We start from the raw sequence: 17,037 nt of genomic DNA, 5'->3' as shown, positions 1-17,037 counted from the left end.
CGAAATGTGAAGTCATTATGAAGGGGGAAAGCGGGACATGAATGAGAAACCAGAAAGGGACACGCTAATAGGGATCGTCACTTGGCAATCAGTTTCTTTCGTCAATACATCGTATTTGCTCGATTTACCGAAACAATTATAACTTGGCGAGGTTCCGCCCGCAAAATCCCTCTTAGACACCACCGGGGCGGCGCGGCGCGGCGCGGCAAAGCGAAGTCGGAACGTGAGGTCGCACGGCGGACCCGATCGAGCCTCTTTCTACTCGCCGGTGTGGTAGGGATCCCCGCGGAGAGCGCGGGGACCACGGGGGGGAGACGGCCGCGACAGCGTCGACGAGCAGCGGGCACGGTAGAGGGGCAAACGGAGCGCGCCCCTTCGCGCTGGGCGAGGAAGGAAGGTGCGCGAACGGACGAAGGGTAGGACGAGGGTGTAGTCGCGGGAAGGTTGGAAAGAGAGTGGAGAGGATAGTCGGGCAAGATAGAGGGGGCAGGCGACGGGGTTCGGTGGCGCGGCGAGGAGGGGTGAGCCGCGAGTTCGGTGTGCCCACGGTTCTCAGGGTGGCTCGTCAGTTCGGCGGACGACCGTGCGAGAGCGCCGTCGTGTGGTGGCGGCGTGATCGATCCCTATCGCTCTCTCTTCCGCGGCGGCATTCGCCGCGCGCTTTGCACCCCCGATAAGCGGAACGTGTCGCGGAGGAGGTCCGCCGCGTCGGAAACTTCTCGTCGACGCGCGCGAACAAGGGCGTCATAAATCGCTGTCGTCGTGACGATGACGTCGTGCCGCCGCCGCCGCCACCGCCTGGCGGTCGCTGCGAATCCGCCAACCGTCACCAAGTAGTAAAGCTGCATTTGAGGCGCGACGACAGTAGCAGCAGTAGCAGCGGCAGCAGTAGCAGCGGCAGCAGCAGCAGTAGCAGTAGCAGCAGCAGCAGCAGCCGCCTGCTCGGCCTTCCGACGGCGCGTGGACGCGGTGACGGCGGGGAAAACCCCCTATCGACCCTATCCGTGTGGCGGCTGGCTAACCTTGCGGGCCCGTCTCTAGACATCCTATCTATACGACTATGGTGTGTCTCGCTCGTACCGCTTTCTCACCGAGATTTCAGTTGCGTGCATTCGTGCGGCCGTCGTACGCGCGTCGAAATCACCCCACCGAATCACTCTCTCCCCGCCTTGTGGACCTTGATCCACGTTGACGCGTCTAACCCGGTCAATCACCCGCTTTGGCACGCGCCCGACCCGTCGAACTTGCCTGTCAGCCAGCCAGCCAGCAGCCAGCGGTCGGTGGTGGCGGTCGGGTGTCGCGGTCGCAGCCGCGCGCGTCGAGTGCCGGTCGAGCCTGGTCGAGCCTCAACCGCGTGCGTTCACGCGGAGAAGTGTAGCGAAGTGCGTCGGGGAGAAACCGCTCTCACGCTTCTCGCCCGTTCTCGCTCGAACGTCAGCCGCGTCAGCCGCAGCATCGTGCTGTATGCGCGCTTGCGACAAGCGCGCGAGCCCGCATCTCTCTCTCTCTCTCTCTCTCTCTCTCTCTCTCTCTCTCTCTCTCTCTAAGCGTACGCAAAACGCCAAATCAATTTCACCGACGATCGAACGAGGGAAAGCCGCGCTCTCCTTCTTTTTTTCATACACACGAGTCGGCCGCACAGCGCGGCCTCGTCGCGACACGCTCAATCGTTGATCGACAATCAGGAGCAAGGGACAGTGGAAGATTACATTCCGCGCGGATCCCGCGAGGATTCCAAGGAGGAGGCGCGCGATGATTGGCCGACGCGGCCGGCGCGGGCTGTAATTAATTTCTCTCAGCTGGCTCGGGAATCACGTCGGCCGGTCGTCCGATATTAAACCGAGGATCGGCGAGGGAGAGATCGGGCCGAAGATTGGGATCGAGCGAGACGAGTAAGTAGTAACACCCGATCGTGTGCACGGCGATCTTCTCCCCCCCCCCCCCCGTGCGACTGCACGCGCGAGCGAGGGGGATACGCGCTCGACGACACTATCGTAATCAGTTAATTTCCGGGCGTTAAGCGGTTTCATCGGCTGGCGAACTGGCGATATTCGGAACGGCGGCGCGCGAGATACGTGGTATGACAATTCGGCGCGTGGCAGGTGTGCGGGATAATCGCCGGCGGTGCTATCGCGATCAATTCCTTCCCGGGAATAGCGGAGGCTCTTCTTCGCGCCTCTTCGTCGTTCACGGGGGCAATTACCGGGATCGGCACGGCACGCGAGAACGCAGAACGCAAGAAGAGGAATCAAGAGCAATTACGAATCGATAGGTACGTCTGAGTTGGCGGTGTATCTCTGAATTTTGTCACTATCGCGCGCTCTTCCTCTGCCCTTTCCTCCCCCCTCTTACTCTCTCTCTCTCTCTCTCTCTCTCTCTCACAATCTCTTTTTCTCCGAAGAACGAGATTGGAATTCGTTACAAATTTGATAAGATTAAGAAGACTTAAAACTAGAATGAGATTTCCATTACGGTGCGCTTGGAAAGCTCGAAGCTCGATCTTGATAAATTTCGAAAGAGTAAGAGCACTCAAGTTGGAATTAAATTCCTCATTCCCGTCACTGCTGCACTTGATATAAACAACAACAGGCTTTGTGCGGAGTCGGCCACTGGAAAATTTCAAATCCGCACTTGAGAATATCGAAACTAGATTTCGGTTACATCCAAAGGATAAAGGAATTAAAACCGTAATCAGTTTTGTGGTCGTTGACACTCGCATGCGTGCAGGCGCAAAGCCTCAATATTTGCGGTAATTGTATTATTATAATTAATCGAATTCAAATATCATTGCGCCGTTGCGTTGCGTTCTACGACATCGCATGGTAGCAGTGCAATAATGCGAAATTCGATTAATTATAATACAATTAACGCAAATATTGGAGCTTTGCGTCCACACGACTAAAAGCACGGGTATGTCTTTCACCTCGTCCTGCGGACATTTTATTAAATTTTACAGCATACCGGCAGCCTTCGTCGATGATCGATAGATAACGCATGCCCTACCGAGAAACGCGCGAACCGGGGAATGAAAAATAAATGTCGCGCTTTAGACGAACACTGCGCGATCAAAGGCGACAAACGCACACAGCGTTATAGCAAGCCTACTTTATGCTAGAATTAATTAGCCGTAGCGGACAGGGACACGCTCCACGCTCGCAGTTCTATCTGTCTAATCTATCTAATTACCCAATGACGTATCATAATGAAATTATGAATGGATTAAATAGTAGTGTGACCGAACGTTCTACGTCGCCTTAATTAAGTCGCCGCCCGGTTAAGCCATCTATAGATGTTCTTTTGCTCTGAGGAAAAAGAAACTTTGGATTATCAATGTGATAGAATTTGCATGAAAAGGAATTTGCGAAGCACGGAATCATGCTTATCCTTTAATAACGTCACTATTTTTATCCTACGGTTTTATTCAGCGTGATATTCAAACTCAATCTCATACATACGGACTTGGTAATTTAATTATCTTTTTACGAATCTCCGCTTGTTTCCGGAATTGAATTTATTTCGTGTGAATAAATACTGCGAGAGAAAAAAATGCAAATAAAATTTGACGCAATCGGAAACGGTTACGCGATTCTCCAAACTTGAAAGCACACGCGTACTGTGTATTCTAAGAGATCGAGGGGCGAACAATCGCCGCCTTTGATCGCGATTTGCGTCGAGGAAGTTGATACCGTTCGACAAGTATATTACTACTCGCGATAAGTCACAGAAATCGAGATTGCTCCGGGCAATGTTCGCTCGAGAGATGGTACATGAATGCCCATTGTCCGCGATATCTATCTTACAAACGATCACGTCGACGAGGATCATTCAGCACTGGTCCGACTCTTAAATCCTACTCGATCATCAACGTGCTTTCTCTCCGTTTCTGATAAATAAACATATAGCTTTAAAATTGTGGTATTAGTATTATTTCTCCTATTTTTATAATCTATTTATCCGGAAAATGGATCTTACATTGTTCGGTCGAGTTGAGGCTTTTAATAATTTAGCAAATAAATCAATAACGCACGCGCAAAATGATTTAGGATGTGTAAAGCGATGTAAAGATGGAAATTATTTCGTGCGTGTGTCTTTCAAAGTTTCTAAAATGTCTGTGCGGAAGTTACGTGTTCGCCGAGAATATAAAATTCTCTCTTTATAAACAAAGACTCGAAAGACACTGAGAATATTGAAGTGAATGGAGCTAAGCTGAGCTAAACGATGACGCGCATGACTGGCCAGCTCTGAATAGAGCGTCGCCGCGCATATTTGGTCAATTTTTTCCAGTTCTCAGATTGTCCTGGAATTTGTTTTCGGGATCAATAGGAGTGCATTGAGTTTACTCCGCTGATACTTCCGCACTTATTTCCGGAAAAAAACAAGAAAAAGAGCGCAAGAGAAGAAGAAGAAAGGAATTGGAGAGGGAGAAAGCAAACCGTGACTGTGGTAGCTCTCGGAGAAAACAAATTCCAAGGCGATGCTGGAGCGATTGCGTGAAAAATTGACAAACTGCGCGCGACTCTGTCCGCCTTGCACCATCATTTTTCAACCTCGGCTTAACAACTAGTGTTTTATTTCTGACAGTTTCGTTATTCGATATCGATCGAACGGGACGATAGTGCGGTCGCAGCAACCAGTTTGGCGAGATTAATTATTTAGAGACAATCGGTTCGGTAACAATTTATATTTCCCATGGGTCAAAGGGCGTGCAATATGCATGCGTTTGTAAGTAATAATGCAGCATATACCGAAAACGATAGCGGAGCAACATCTCGCTTAGTCGGAAGCTGTCGTAGAATTAATAAATTTTCGTCATCTCACGCCCATTCCAAATTAACAAATTTCATAATCCTTTTAGACAAAAAAAAAAAAGAATTTTTATATCTATATTTATATAACTCCCTCTCAGTTGGCTTTTAATATAAATCGCGATAAAAACTTTGACATTTTGTAAAGCCGGAGTTCGCGTATAGAAACTCCACGACTTTTTAGCAATATTGTAACAGCGAAATCGCATTTCATTTCGGAAACGCCTGTGTGCTCGAAATTTTTGTTCGAATATTGTATATATACGGGCGCGGAGAAAACATTTGACGCGCGAGAGGGACTATACGGACTTCGAGTATTTAAATGCTCGCGTTCGATACCTCGGCGGCGCGATAAACACGTAGCCGGGCTAAATTGAGAAAATTATATTCCTCTTCCCGTCCCGGCGAGTACTCTTTTGCATTATCGAAGCTGAAAAGGCGGCTAAAGTGTTTGTGTACCCTGAAGATCCCGGGGAACGGCGACGGGCGCCGTGTGGCGCACGGTACCTCTGCCGGCAGTATTCCCTTGTTTAAAGTGGCTGTGTGCGCGCACTGGCGAGGAATATCCCGGGACCGGGTGTACGCAGAGACGCGGGTGATGGAGGGTTAAGCTAACAATCCCTTCCCCCCGTGCCGTTCCTCGAGTGAAAACTTTGAATGCCATGAGATCTCGCCGGAAGAGAGAAGAATTACTCGGTCGGAACAAGGAGTAATCGTCGTCGTTGTCGACGCGGCGAAAGTTAAAAATAGACACCGGCGCCTCGGCGAGAGAGAGAGAGAGAGAGAGAAAGAGAGAGAAGTAGCCCTTCTGAAAAGTCTGTGGAATCGCGATAGCGAGGCACAATGAAATGTAACACGGGGCGCATAAACTCGGGGGAAAAAAAAAACACTCGGAGAACTGTCTGACAGTTCTTGTGAGAAAGCGCGATGTTTACCGCTCGAAACGCCTTTGCGCGCCCTTTGTCGTCGGGAAAGCTGGAGGAGTCTAGCCCGAGGAGAGTATTTCGCGACCGAAAATTGAACATGACCATTTACTACTGTGTAATAACTAGCTTTGCACCGAACCACTTAAACAGCAATTGTAGGTCATCTCAGCAAGGCACTTGGCACGACACAATACTGTGCTCTCTCTCTCTCTCCTCTCTCTCTCTCCTCTCTTTCCCTCTCCCTCGTTTCACCCGATGCACAGCCGAAGCTATCGGTCGAGATTGTTGACAATGAGACTGGAAAGTGGCTCTCGAATGAATCCGTTAAGTACTAAATGCGAACGAATAACGAATTGCCTGTGAGACGGAATTGCGCGATGGATGACAGAAACGCGATTAAAAATGTATTGATGTTACATTTAACCTTTGCATACTTGGGAGACGCCGTAACGGCCCACCCTCGCACTTTTATTCTCTCCTCGCGATCGGATTCAGTCAATCGGATTTAGCCCGTCGCCGATATATAACTGACGTAATTAACTTTTGCAAAAATTCTTGCAGCTGCGCGCCGGTCTTGTAATTGCATAATCGCTCTGATAAGTTTTCTCGGAAGAGTCCTGAGACAAAGAGCGAAGACAGGATGTTGAATTATTTCAAAGCTACTTCCACCTCGTTAATGCTACGAGGTCGGCGACGTTTGAATGGTCAAAAGGAGTAACTTAGTCTTCGAGTTCTGTATTAATATCGTACTCAAGATCTTCCCAGAATACTGATTAGAGCCCCGCTTGGAATTTAAATTTCATTGCGCATCATTGGAGAAACTCCGATGAACGCTTTAAGCGGCTTTAATAACGTTCATGTTCTACACCGTCGGGCTAGAACATCGATGTACAGTTCTAAAAGATAGCAAGTCGACTAGGAATTCATCGATCGTCATTTCAAGTACTGCACGAGGTCGTTCTGCGAGCTACGATGTTCTTGACGCATCGGCCAATCGTGACAACGATCGAAACACGTTCAAATTTTATAGCTCTAATTTCGCAGAAGGTCTCTGATTGGCCTCAAGCGTTTTCCACTCGCGTTTATCGCGGGAAGATTTTTTTTTCCCCATCTCAATTTGATTCGTCGTTAGATTTGTAGAAATATATAGACGCAGGCAATAAAAAAAATTAGAATTGGAACAAAGAAGTTCACCGCGAGATACAAATGGTTGATTGTTGCAAGTTTCTCTCGTACTTCTGCTATTAAAGTTATTGTCTCGCATAACTTGAAATCTCGCTGAACGAAATGGTCGCTCCGCTAATGCTGCCACGCGACCCGCCTAACTTATCAGGTTCAACATAGTTCCGAAGAAAGTTCTTAACGCGCATACACTTTTGTGGCTCTTCGTAACGCATATATATTTTTGCGGAAGTTCGAATTTAAGGAATGTGCAGATCTCGTGCCGAGTCTCGAAGATGTTTATCAAGCAGGCACGAGAAGTTTGCGTCGGGATAACAAAAGTGCGCGGGTGGCTGGGGAAAAAAAAAATTGAAAAATTACTTCGAGGAAAACTTAAAGATGGGGTATCCCTTCGCCCTGAAGTTGGACAGTCGCGATAAAATAAAAGGATATTTGTATAAATTTAGTGGCAAATCGCACCCGTTGACTTTCCCCACTTTTCTCTCCCCCTCGCTCTTTTCGCACAATCTCATTCTTTATTCTTGCGCCGTGCGGGCGTCCCCATAAAAAAAAGTTTTCAGCACGACCTCAAGCGTTTCCAGTGTCCTTTTCAATTATTAAGCAACAGCAGCGAAACCCTTCGCCCTCATTCCCAAATATAATGCGTCCTGTGGGCATTAGCGCTTTGACATATCCCTCCTCCCGCCCATTTCACACATTCCCGAAATACTGCGATTGGCTTTTCCGTCTCACTCTCCCCTATCCATACATCCCTCTTCCTCTCACTCGGTAACTGCATTAAACCTCAAATCCATGTTCATTATGGATAGATTCCTCAGCCATTAACATCCCTATAATCTTACCCATTCCGAACAACGCCATCAATCCTCTCCGAAAGCCGGCCCTTTCCATCTCAATTTTCCCGATCATCCCTCACCGTCCGGTAATCCTGTAAGATGATAATACGACAGTGTCGTTGGCTCGTGTAAAATATATAGTAACGCGACATTATTATTAATTAGCTCACGAGCGGTCGGGAAGCTCGGCTTTCAGTGATTGCAATTGAAATATATTGTATCATATTTGTTGTGTATAAGATTTCCCCGGCAGCGACGACTTTTTTTTATCGAACTGGGAAAAGAAGCGCCCCTCGTATCGACGTAAATAGATTTATTCGATTCCGTATGCAATCGAGTATGTTATCGCGCGCGTTTCCAGGGGATAGAGAGAGCTTCCGGCGGAAAAACACACAAAAAAAAAGGATCGTTTACCGCTTCTGTCGACAAACACGTCGACAGAAACTGAGAAGTGCGCACGATGCCGGCGACCTGAGATCGCTAAATTCGCGCTCGCCTCGAGGATATGTTATTTCTGAAGGGATCAAGTTCGCATCGCGCGGATCAAGCACGTTCCGCGATGGCGGCGGAAAGTGGGCCAGGTCGGCAGTGTCGGAGCTGGTAAGTTAACGGCGACAATGTAAAGCGGTTTCATCCCTTTGCCCGGCTCGATAGCGCCTCGCGGCTGTGGGGATTAAACTTTAGATAGAATCTCGAACTTTATTTATCTACTTTGATAGTGCGCGAGGGACGAGAGTTGTCCTTAAATCTCTCGCCTTCTCCCGAGCGATGCAACGGCGCCGCGCGAGATAAAGCTCTAATTTCGGATATGACACACATTACGACACGCGCGTGAACGGCGACACGTGCGATAACAGGTACTAAAACAGATTCAAATGATTTATTTTCGGAAAGAGATCTTTTATTTATTTGTGGTCTTAGAAGAACGTTGGCGGAACCTGCATCGCATTTGCATTCCTCCGAGTAAATGTATCGCAAATAAAAATGCATGTCGATAAAATCAAGGTCAGCGATTCTAGGATACGTAAACATAAGATTTTCCGTTACTCCGTTTTTCTTCACGTGAATCCTCATTATTCTTCATTAACCTTGTCCTTGTTCTTCATTAATCTTCATTAATCCTCCGCAAAGCTATTACTAACTCGACTCGACTCGTCGGAAATAGACGAGGCGAGTGAAACTAATACTATTCTTAGCTTACTTCGCACCCCTTTTACAAAACTCGCGTGCTCTAATCTGACAAAACAAATAACTAGTTGACTCGGGTTTGTTTGCAGATGCAACTGAGAGGCGTTAGTCGCGATGGAGCACAATCGACGTTAGTGTGATCGCCTGGAATGAAGCAGTGAGATAAAGGCTCGCGCGCGGAATTAGCGGAATGCAACGTTTATAATGAGAGACTGTCTTGGCAATAGCGCGAACTAACAACGCGCCCGATACAAAATATCGGCAATTCCTTCCGCTGTCGTGCTCGTATCGGATGCCAGGCCTACAAAACTCAGGTTTCCGACCTGTTTGTTTAACCGGTTTCAGTCAGCGAAGACGACCGGCGATCGGCTTATCTGATTTGACAGACGAATGTTGTTGTAATTAAAAATATATTTATCTAAGTCGACTTCGTATTGACTCGGATGTATGATTATCACTTTGAATAATTATGCTTGGAATCGGTATCGGACGATTCGGTGTTCCATTCGGATTTTCTACGACAACAATCGCGATCGTGTAAACGTGTTCAACAATACCGATCGACGCAACATGCAACGCGCGTCACTTCGTTCCCGGGAACGGAGGCGATCGTTGTAGTAAATCGATCGTGGGGAAAATCACGCCGGTGTGTCGAGTATCTGCTTCCGGTGTCGTTTGTCGTCATGAGTACAAAAATCGAAAGACGCGCGGCGACGAGCGTCACGTCGGGTTTATCGGGCTCGCACCCGATGACCCGGAAGAGCTCGAGATGAAAACGCGCATCGCGTCCGCATCGCAGGATGTCGTCGGGGCTGGCCGGATGAAGGCGAAGAGAGAACGGGACGGGATGAGGACGACCGGATGGATTTCTGCGGCGATCGCCGGCGGAACGGCGAATCGTTCGTTGGTGCTGTTGATCGCGTGCTGCTGCTGCTGGCTGCTGATCGGCCAGTGCGCCGGGCAGAAGCCGATCAACCTCGGCAGCAGCAAAAAGCGCGACGTCTACATTGCGGGCTTCTTCCCGTACGGCATTCACGTGCCGGAGGGCCACATCGGCCGTGGTGTCATGCCCGCGGTGAAGCTCGCGGTGGAGCACATCAACGAGCATCCCACGATACTCAGGGACTATCGGCTACACATGTGGTGGAACGACACGGAGGTAAGGTTTGTTTTCTTTATACCCTTTTCTTATTTTCGTTCCCATTGTAACAATTCCCCTTATAAAGATTATTCTTCGAGTTATCTCAAGCATTGGATTGTTTGTGTTTGTCTGACCGATATCTTATGTCAGCACAGAAATTGTTAAAAGTATTGTTGATAAAGTACTAGCTCGTTTCGTAACTTTCTTTGCCATTATTTTTGATGTATAGAATGTGTCAGACCAGCAGTATCTGGTTAACAGCAGATTCCTGAGGTCACTTGGAGACAGAACTTTTTATACTAAAATATCAGGGCTGCAATTGTTTTTAAGCGAAAAGTGTTTAAGTTTGATTAATTGTCAAAAATTCACGCGCTCAGCTACGCATTATGATCTTTATATCCTTATTATATAAGAAACCTTAGAAATCTGATATTAACGAGTGATCTGAAATACTTAGTATATTTCACATTATTTTTAAATCTGTTCTCTCAATAATATTAACAAAGAGAAAACAAATTGGATTGATTTACCGCACGATTTACAACACTAAAGTTGTTCACAAATTGATCTACCAAGGACACTTAAATTATAGTAACGTTTAAAATAATTATTCGAGAAACAATTATCACGCACATTAAACTTTTATACAAATATCTAAAGAATTATATATTTATATCTAATAATTATATATATTAAAAATTTCAAAGTTTCTACATGCGTCACATTACATAATATTCCACGTACAATATTTTGCAAATGAAACATAGCAAAAAATGATTATTTACCTTAAAGTTACTCCGCCAGCGCACTTCCTGAGGCTTCTTCTCTCAGTCCTTCTTGCAGTTCTTTGAGGCACTCACACGACATGAATAAAAAAATCGCATAATATTTTAAACGACACTCTCGACACGTATTTTGTCGTTCGGACAAAGTAAAGCTCGAATATCGTCGCACGGATTATACGTTCGACACTCAGCGCGTCCGTAACAAGTAATGGCGGAAAGAGTAGGATCGAGAAGTACGAGAAATAAGGATAATACTATTGAAGAGGATGACGCGTCGATATGGAACGATCTGCCTTGTACGAGGTACCGCCATGCAATAAACTTATCAAGAACAAAGTCGAAGTCGGAAACGGCGCGACCTTGTCTTTGATATGTTTATTACACCTTTGTTATTCGCACGGCGGTGCCTAGTACGAGGCAGATCGCTCCATATCGACGCGTTATCCTCTCCAATGGTGCTACCCTTATCATTTCCCTTACAATTTTCAATCTCACTCTCGCCGTTACTTGTTACACTCACGCAGAACGTATAATCCGTGCAATGGCATTCGAGTTTTATTTTGTCCGAATGACAAAATACGTATCGAGAATGCCGTTTAAAACGTCGTGCGATTTTTGTATTCAGGTCACGAACGCGTGTAAATGCCTTAGAGAATTTAAGGAAGACTGAGAGAAGAATTCAGGAGGGGAATCGAAACGCTGGCGGAGCAACTTTAGGATAAGTAATCATTATTATTTGCAAAATATTGTACGTTAAATATTATACAATGTAACGCACATAGAAACTTGTAAATATTTAGTAAAAAATTTTGCAATTTTTAATATTTATTATTATTAGATATAAATTAGATATAATTCTTTTATTAGATATTTGTATAAAAGATGAGTAACAGTTTAATGTGCGTGATAATTATTTATAACCTTTAACGCTGCTATAATTTGACTGCATTAGAGTGAGTCAAATGAAAACCTTAAATATGTTTTCTCACAATTTGTTGAACAAAAATGGTCCACACTTGTATAATTTTTCCATGCAGTCTTTGTCGCGTTCGATACAAGTCCGCCCTAGTGCGCAAAGTGCATGGATTCCTGTAGAAAAAAATTCTTTCGGTCGCGTGCGCAGCCATTCATGCACCGTCGAGGTGAGTCTGTCACAGAACTTACGCTGTTTTTGAATAGTACAGGCATGAAACCTATTGAAATTCATCGTCAAATGAAGTTGCAGTACGGTGACGTACGTCTGTCACTCCAGCAAATATACGAATACGGACTAAGAAGAAATTCATGCACCGTCGGCGTTCTGTGACAGACTCACCTCGACGGCTGCATGAGTGGCTGCGCACGCGACCGAAAGAATTTTTTTCTACAGGAATCCATGCACTTTGCGCACTAAGGAGGACTTGTATTGAACGCAATACAGACAACAACTTCGATGTTGCGCATCGTGCCGTCAATTCAATTTGTTTTTTTTTTTTTTTTTAATATCATTGAGAAAATAGATTTGAAAATAATGTAAAATGTACTAACAATAAGTGTTTTAAACTATATCATCTGTTAATAGCAGATTTCTGAGCTTTGTCACATGGTAAGGATATAAAAATCAATATGCCTGAGTATGTAAATTTTTGACAATCTAATTGATCAACTTTCAACACTCTTCATTTGAAAACTATTACAGCCTCGACATAGTGTAAAAAGTTTCGTCTTCAAATGACCTCGGAAATCTGCTATTAGTCGATACTGTGTAGTCTGGCACACCCTGTATTTTCCGTTTAGATTGAATATGACTGACCGGAATTCTTTTAAGATTTTTCATACAATTTCAATATTCTGCGCCTTTTTCTGATATGCAAAAGATGTGACGTTTGAAAATACAATTTGAAATTTAGGTCAAGGAATGAATCGATTTTTATCGATGAGAAACTTGTGTATGTATTAATAGAAACGGAATAAGAAAAGATGGAAAATTGATCGAATATATCAGATAAGATATCGCATATTTATGAATAAAGATACGTGGGAAAATATTTGAAATTATTTTGCATTATATATTCTTTTTATATATTTATCTAATTTTTTTATCGAATACACATGATTAACAGAATGGCGTAAATAGATCAACATTAACGTTATTTAATCGTGAAAAGCTGTTTTGTTGTGTTATTATTATCATGCGGTAGCGTCTCGACGTCAGGTGCATAAAAATAGCAACGGACCGTATACGATCATGTTCGTGCCACTGTCTATCGCCGAGCGTTATCGACTTCTCTTTTCGGAGAAATTTTACACTTCAAAAATTGCCATTAAAATTCTTCAACGAATATCTTGTAATAGAAAATCTATATTTTCTAATTATATTTTAACAGGTTAGCGGATTAAAAAGTGTTATTTATCATTTTAACGTGCTGAAAATAAGCTTCATCAACTTTATTAATTATTAGTAATTATTAGTGTTTGTTATTTTTTATCCATATAGTAATAAAGCTTTTATCGATATAGTAAGTAAACTAAGAACAAATTTGTATATTTATTTATTTAAAGCAACATTAATTGGAAACTATTAGATATAAAGTTAATATTTTCACAATACTAATTAATCAAGTATAATAATGAATACTTTTCTGTCTGTTAGTATGTCAATTAACTGTCTTACCATTTTTGTTTCACTGTATGTATCAATCGTTCAATTGTCAATCAATCAGTTTTATTGCTATCTACTTGTCAATCAATTTGTCATCAATTGAAAACGGCTGAACGAATTTGTCTGAAATGATAACAGATAGCATATCCTCTTGTAACGTTACACCCCAATAATAATATTTAAATCAAATAGAATAAATGTCAAAAATATTGAAATATTCAGTTTTTGTGTTGAATTTGATATAAGTGAGATTGAAAGATATATACGATGAGAGAAAATTTAAGTACAAGTAAGCTAATAATTTATCGGTTTTTAACAACTCTTGTGCCGATAATGCTCAAGCAAATTCAATGCAAAAGCAATTCGAGCAACCAATTCAAATTATTAATTAATTAATAATTAATTTCTTTCCTTGCTCGAAATGGTGCCAGTAAAAAGAGTCGCCGGATAAAGTGTACGTTACTCAACAAAATACTAATGAAACTTGATGTTGACGATGTACGGTGTTTTCGCTCTATTACAACGATAATCGGAGAATAAAAGCGACACAATTTTTTGCTGTACAACGAAGCGAGAATTAAGCTCGCTCTGAAATCACAGCGCCGAGCAAAATTCGTCACGCAAATGCGACGCATTTGGATCCGTCGAATATTTGACGGGTGAACGCATTGTCCCGAGGGACTCGGTGGGGGCTTTGCCTTTGCCAGCCGTCGCCGATGTTGCGCATCGGTCGATACATCCAGCACAGCAACCGCCACTTGTATCTCAATTTCCGCTGAATTAGAAGCTATCGACGCGGGACGATTTATCGCGTTGTTTACCGCCGCGATGGCAACGGGATCGCCGCAAATTCCGCAGAATCCTCTTCTGCTTGATCCCGCGACGCGATTCTTCGCGATTCGATAACATGTAAGAATCGACAACACCGACAATCGCTTGCGCAAACGCGCCCTTTATTTTCCAAACAGACTTTAAATGTTCAAGTTTTTGTGTGCTCTCCGTCTATGCGCCGCTCTGCATATGACGCCTCTTGAGTTGCCGACGTAGACGACGTGGGGAAATTGCAGAGAAAACTTCCAGAAGTATGAGTGCACACATCGAGTCAAGGATACCCAACCGCGACTGCAACTTCGAGGGAAAACTTTACGTTTACCTTTATGCAGCGTCTGGAACTATATGCGAACACCCATACGAACTCGTGCGCGAGTCTCGCGGAATTAGGTCCCCTTCGAGGCTGACGTCTGCATTCGAGGAGGCGGCGTGGATTCGCGCGCGCTTTAAATTATAGATGTAAATTTATGCGAACGTGCTATGGGCCGCGCGACGGCTATGAAAAACAATGCGATTGCGCCCGCGCGCGCACGAGTCGTTGAGCGGAACAGCGGTGTAAATCACAATTTTCTCATTTTGAGAAACGAAGAGATTTGTAGAGCCATTCAACGTAAAATATTCAGTGGCTCACTTACGCGCTTTCTCGATTATGAGTATTCGTGAGAGAAATGTAGATTTTTATCCTACGTTCGAATAATAATACACGTATAGTATCCTCTTAAAAATGTACAAGTTATTATTGTTGACTCGAATCGCCATTTCGCTCGTATAAGCTTTCTCGCGAAACAGGAAATACGAATGGATGAAAAAATTAGCCGATCGAAAAATTTCTCTGCACGTGCTGAAAACATCCGCTGAAACCGGAACGGAAGAATGCAGCTAGATTATCTATTTAAATATACTCGACATTCTTTCGATAAAGTCCGACGTGCAATGCAGTAACGCGCGACATATATATTTTATAGTCGGTTTGTATAGTCACATGACAGAATTATCCTCTTTTTCTCGCAAGTAAGAGAAGTAAACAGTCGTAACACAGCATTTTTTCCCCTTTTTCTTCGACATAATTTCTCGCTCGCTGAACCGGGAGAATCACGTCGCGATTTACGACACGGTGCGCTCGCGCTCGAAAAATTGCTGAGACTTCAGACATATCGAATTATGAGAGTCTCGAGAAAGCTGACGACAAAAAGTGGAGCAGCTTGTGCGAAGACGGGAAAGATTAATCGTTTCCGATTGCTTGTCGAAAGGATATTGTGAGAGGAATACAATCATAATGTACACAGAGAGAGCCAACATGTATTTTGATATACGCTCTGTATCCACACAGTAGTTACAGTAAATATGCGTGCAGACGCTTCCGGCCATTCTCGTGTATTTTTCATTGCCATCTTTTTGCTCGCTTATCAAATACCGCGTGGAATCCGATCAGTTCAATCCGTGCAATCGAGTGATGTAGCATGGATTAATTCCTTTCATTCTGTCGCGAAGGAAATTGATGATTTTCGCCGAAACAAATTTTCCGGATGAGCGTTTCACCACACGCAATCGCATAATTAAGGAATTTGCTACATCGGCGAAATCAACATCACTCCCGTGATTTAACCCGAAACGTCTGAGCACAAAGAGATGCGTGATGGCAGATTATCCTTTATCCGTCTGCTGCAACAATGCGGCACCCCCCGGCAACGCCTATTGTTCGAAGTCAATAAAACACTCCTTTTCGTTCCCTTCAGCGTTGCATTTGAAACAGAATTTTACAGGTTTATTTTTCTTGTCTTCTTTTAAAATCCTCCCCCCGGCATAGCGATCTTCAAACAGCAACTAATGAACTTAGAGTTTTCCTTCGCGTTGCGCGGGATTACTATCGTAATGTAATTTGCAAGGATGGATTTTTATCTCCATCGTGATAACCAATGTATCGGAAATCGATGTAAAATGAAACGAGGGCCACGCGATAATCTCGATACAGAATATCATCTAGGTGGCGGCAAGTGCAAATATAATTTCCAAAAATTTTCAAGCCTATTTTCTTCCGCGAACGTTTTTAAATTCTAATGAAAAATTGATGACGGATAAAAACTAGCGGGTCGCGAAACCAATAACGAAATAGTACGAAAAAGAAGTGTGATTGCAAAGTACTAATGGAAACTGTCCAGAAAATATTGTACTATTCACGAATTGCGCCACTTCCATCTTGAAAATAGTCTTGATTGATTGCAGAAATTTAAGATCGCTCATAATATATTCAATGCTTCGCATTCAGTGCTGCGATGGGGACTCTCGTTCCGTTTCTGTCCAACCAGAATTTCTATTTTCATCTGTATAATTATATCCTTTTACATCTTATCTTCGAAATGGGGTCATCCGCTCATCCATGACCAGCGCAAAAAGAAGTGATACGTTGGAATCAATTCCTACGTGAAAAAAAGAACACTCGAAATGGTGCTGATATCAAAGGTGTATGTAGACACCAAAACTCAAAGGGAATATGCAATGCCAGTTGCAATCATCGTCCGTCGCGGAAATAATTCACAGCTCAAAGATCTTTCTTGTCTGCCATTTTAATTATTATTTCAGCTACGGAGCACAAAGCGTTTATCTATATTAAATTGATCTCTACAAAGTTACAACTTTCGAGAAAGTTTTATCTTTGATGAGAATGTTTAGAGTAGCCTCCCTCTCTCTCTCTCTCTCTGGTT

At 44.1% G+C, this 17,037-nt stretch overlaps 1 protein-coding gene across 5 annotated transcripts in view; it reads left to right on the top strand.

Moving 5' to 3' along the window:
• Positions 1-389: 389 nt before the first annotated feature.
• The window catches only part of GABA-B-R2 (gamma-aminobutyric acid type B receptor subunit 2), a 30,183-nt gene continuing 13,535 nt past the window's right edge, over positions 390-17,037 (top strand). For 2 of the 5 annotated variants that reach the window (XM_012378041.2, XM_067358857.1), the window contains exons 1-2: positions 390-2,272; positions 9,027-10,096. In XM_012378041.2, the coding sequence (XP_012233464.1) occupies positions 9,707-10,096 (390 nt within the window). In that variant the 5' untranslated portion in view covers positions 390-2,272; positions 9,027-9,706. The remainder of the gene's footprint in view (positions 2,273-9,026; positions 10,097-17,037) is intronic. The other 3 variants (XM_067358858.1, XM_067358859.1, XM_012378039.2) reach the window with 3 other exon arrangements.

Source organism: Linepithema humile, chromosome 7, assembly GCF_040581485.1.
Source record: "Linepithema humile isolate Giens D197 chromosome 7, Lhum_UNIL_v1.0, whole genome shotgun sequence".
Lineage (NCBI taxonomy): Eukaryota > Metazoa > Arthropoda > Insecta > Hymenoptera > Formicidae > Linepithema > Linepithema humile.
This window is presented reverse-complemented; position numbering and strand designations above follow the sequence as displayed.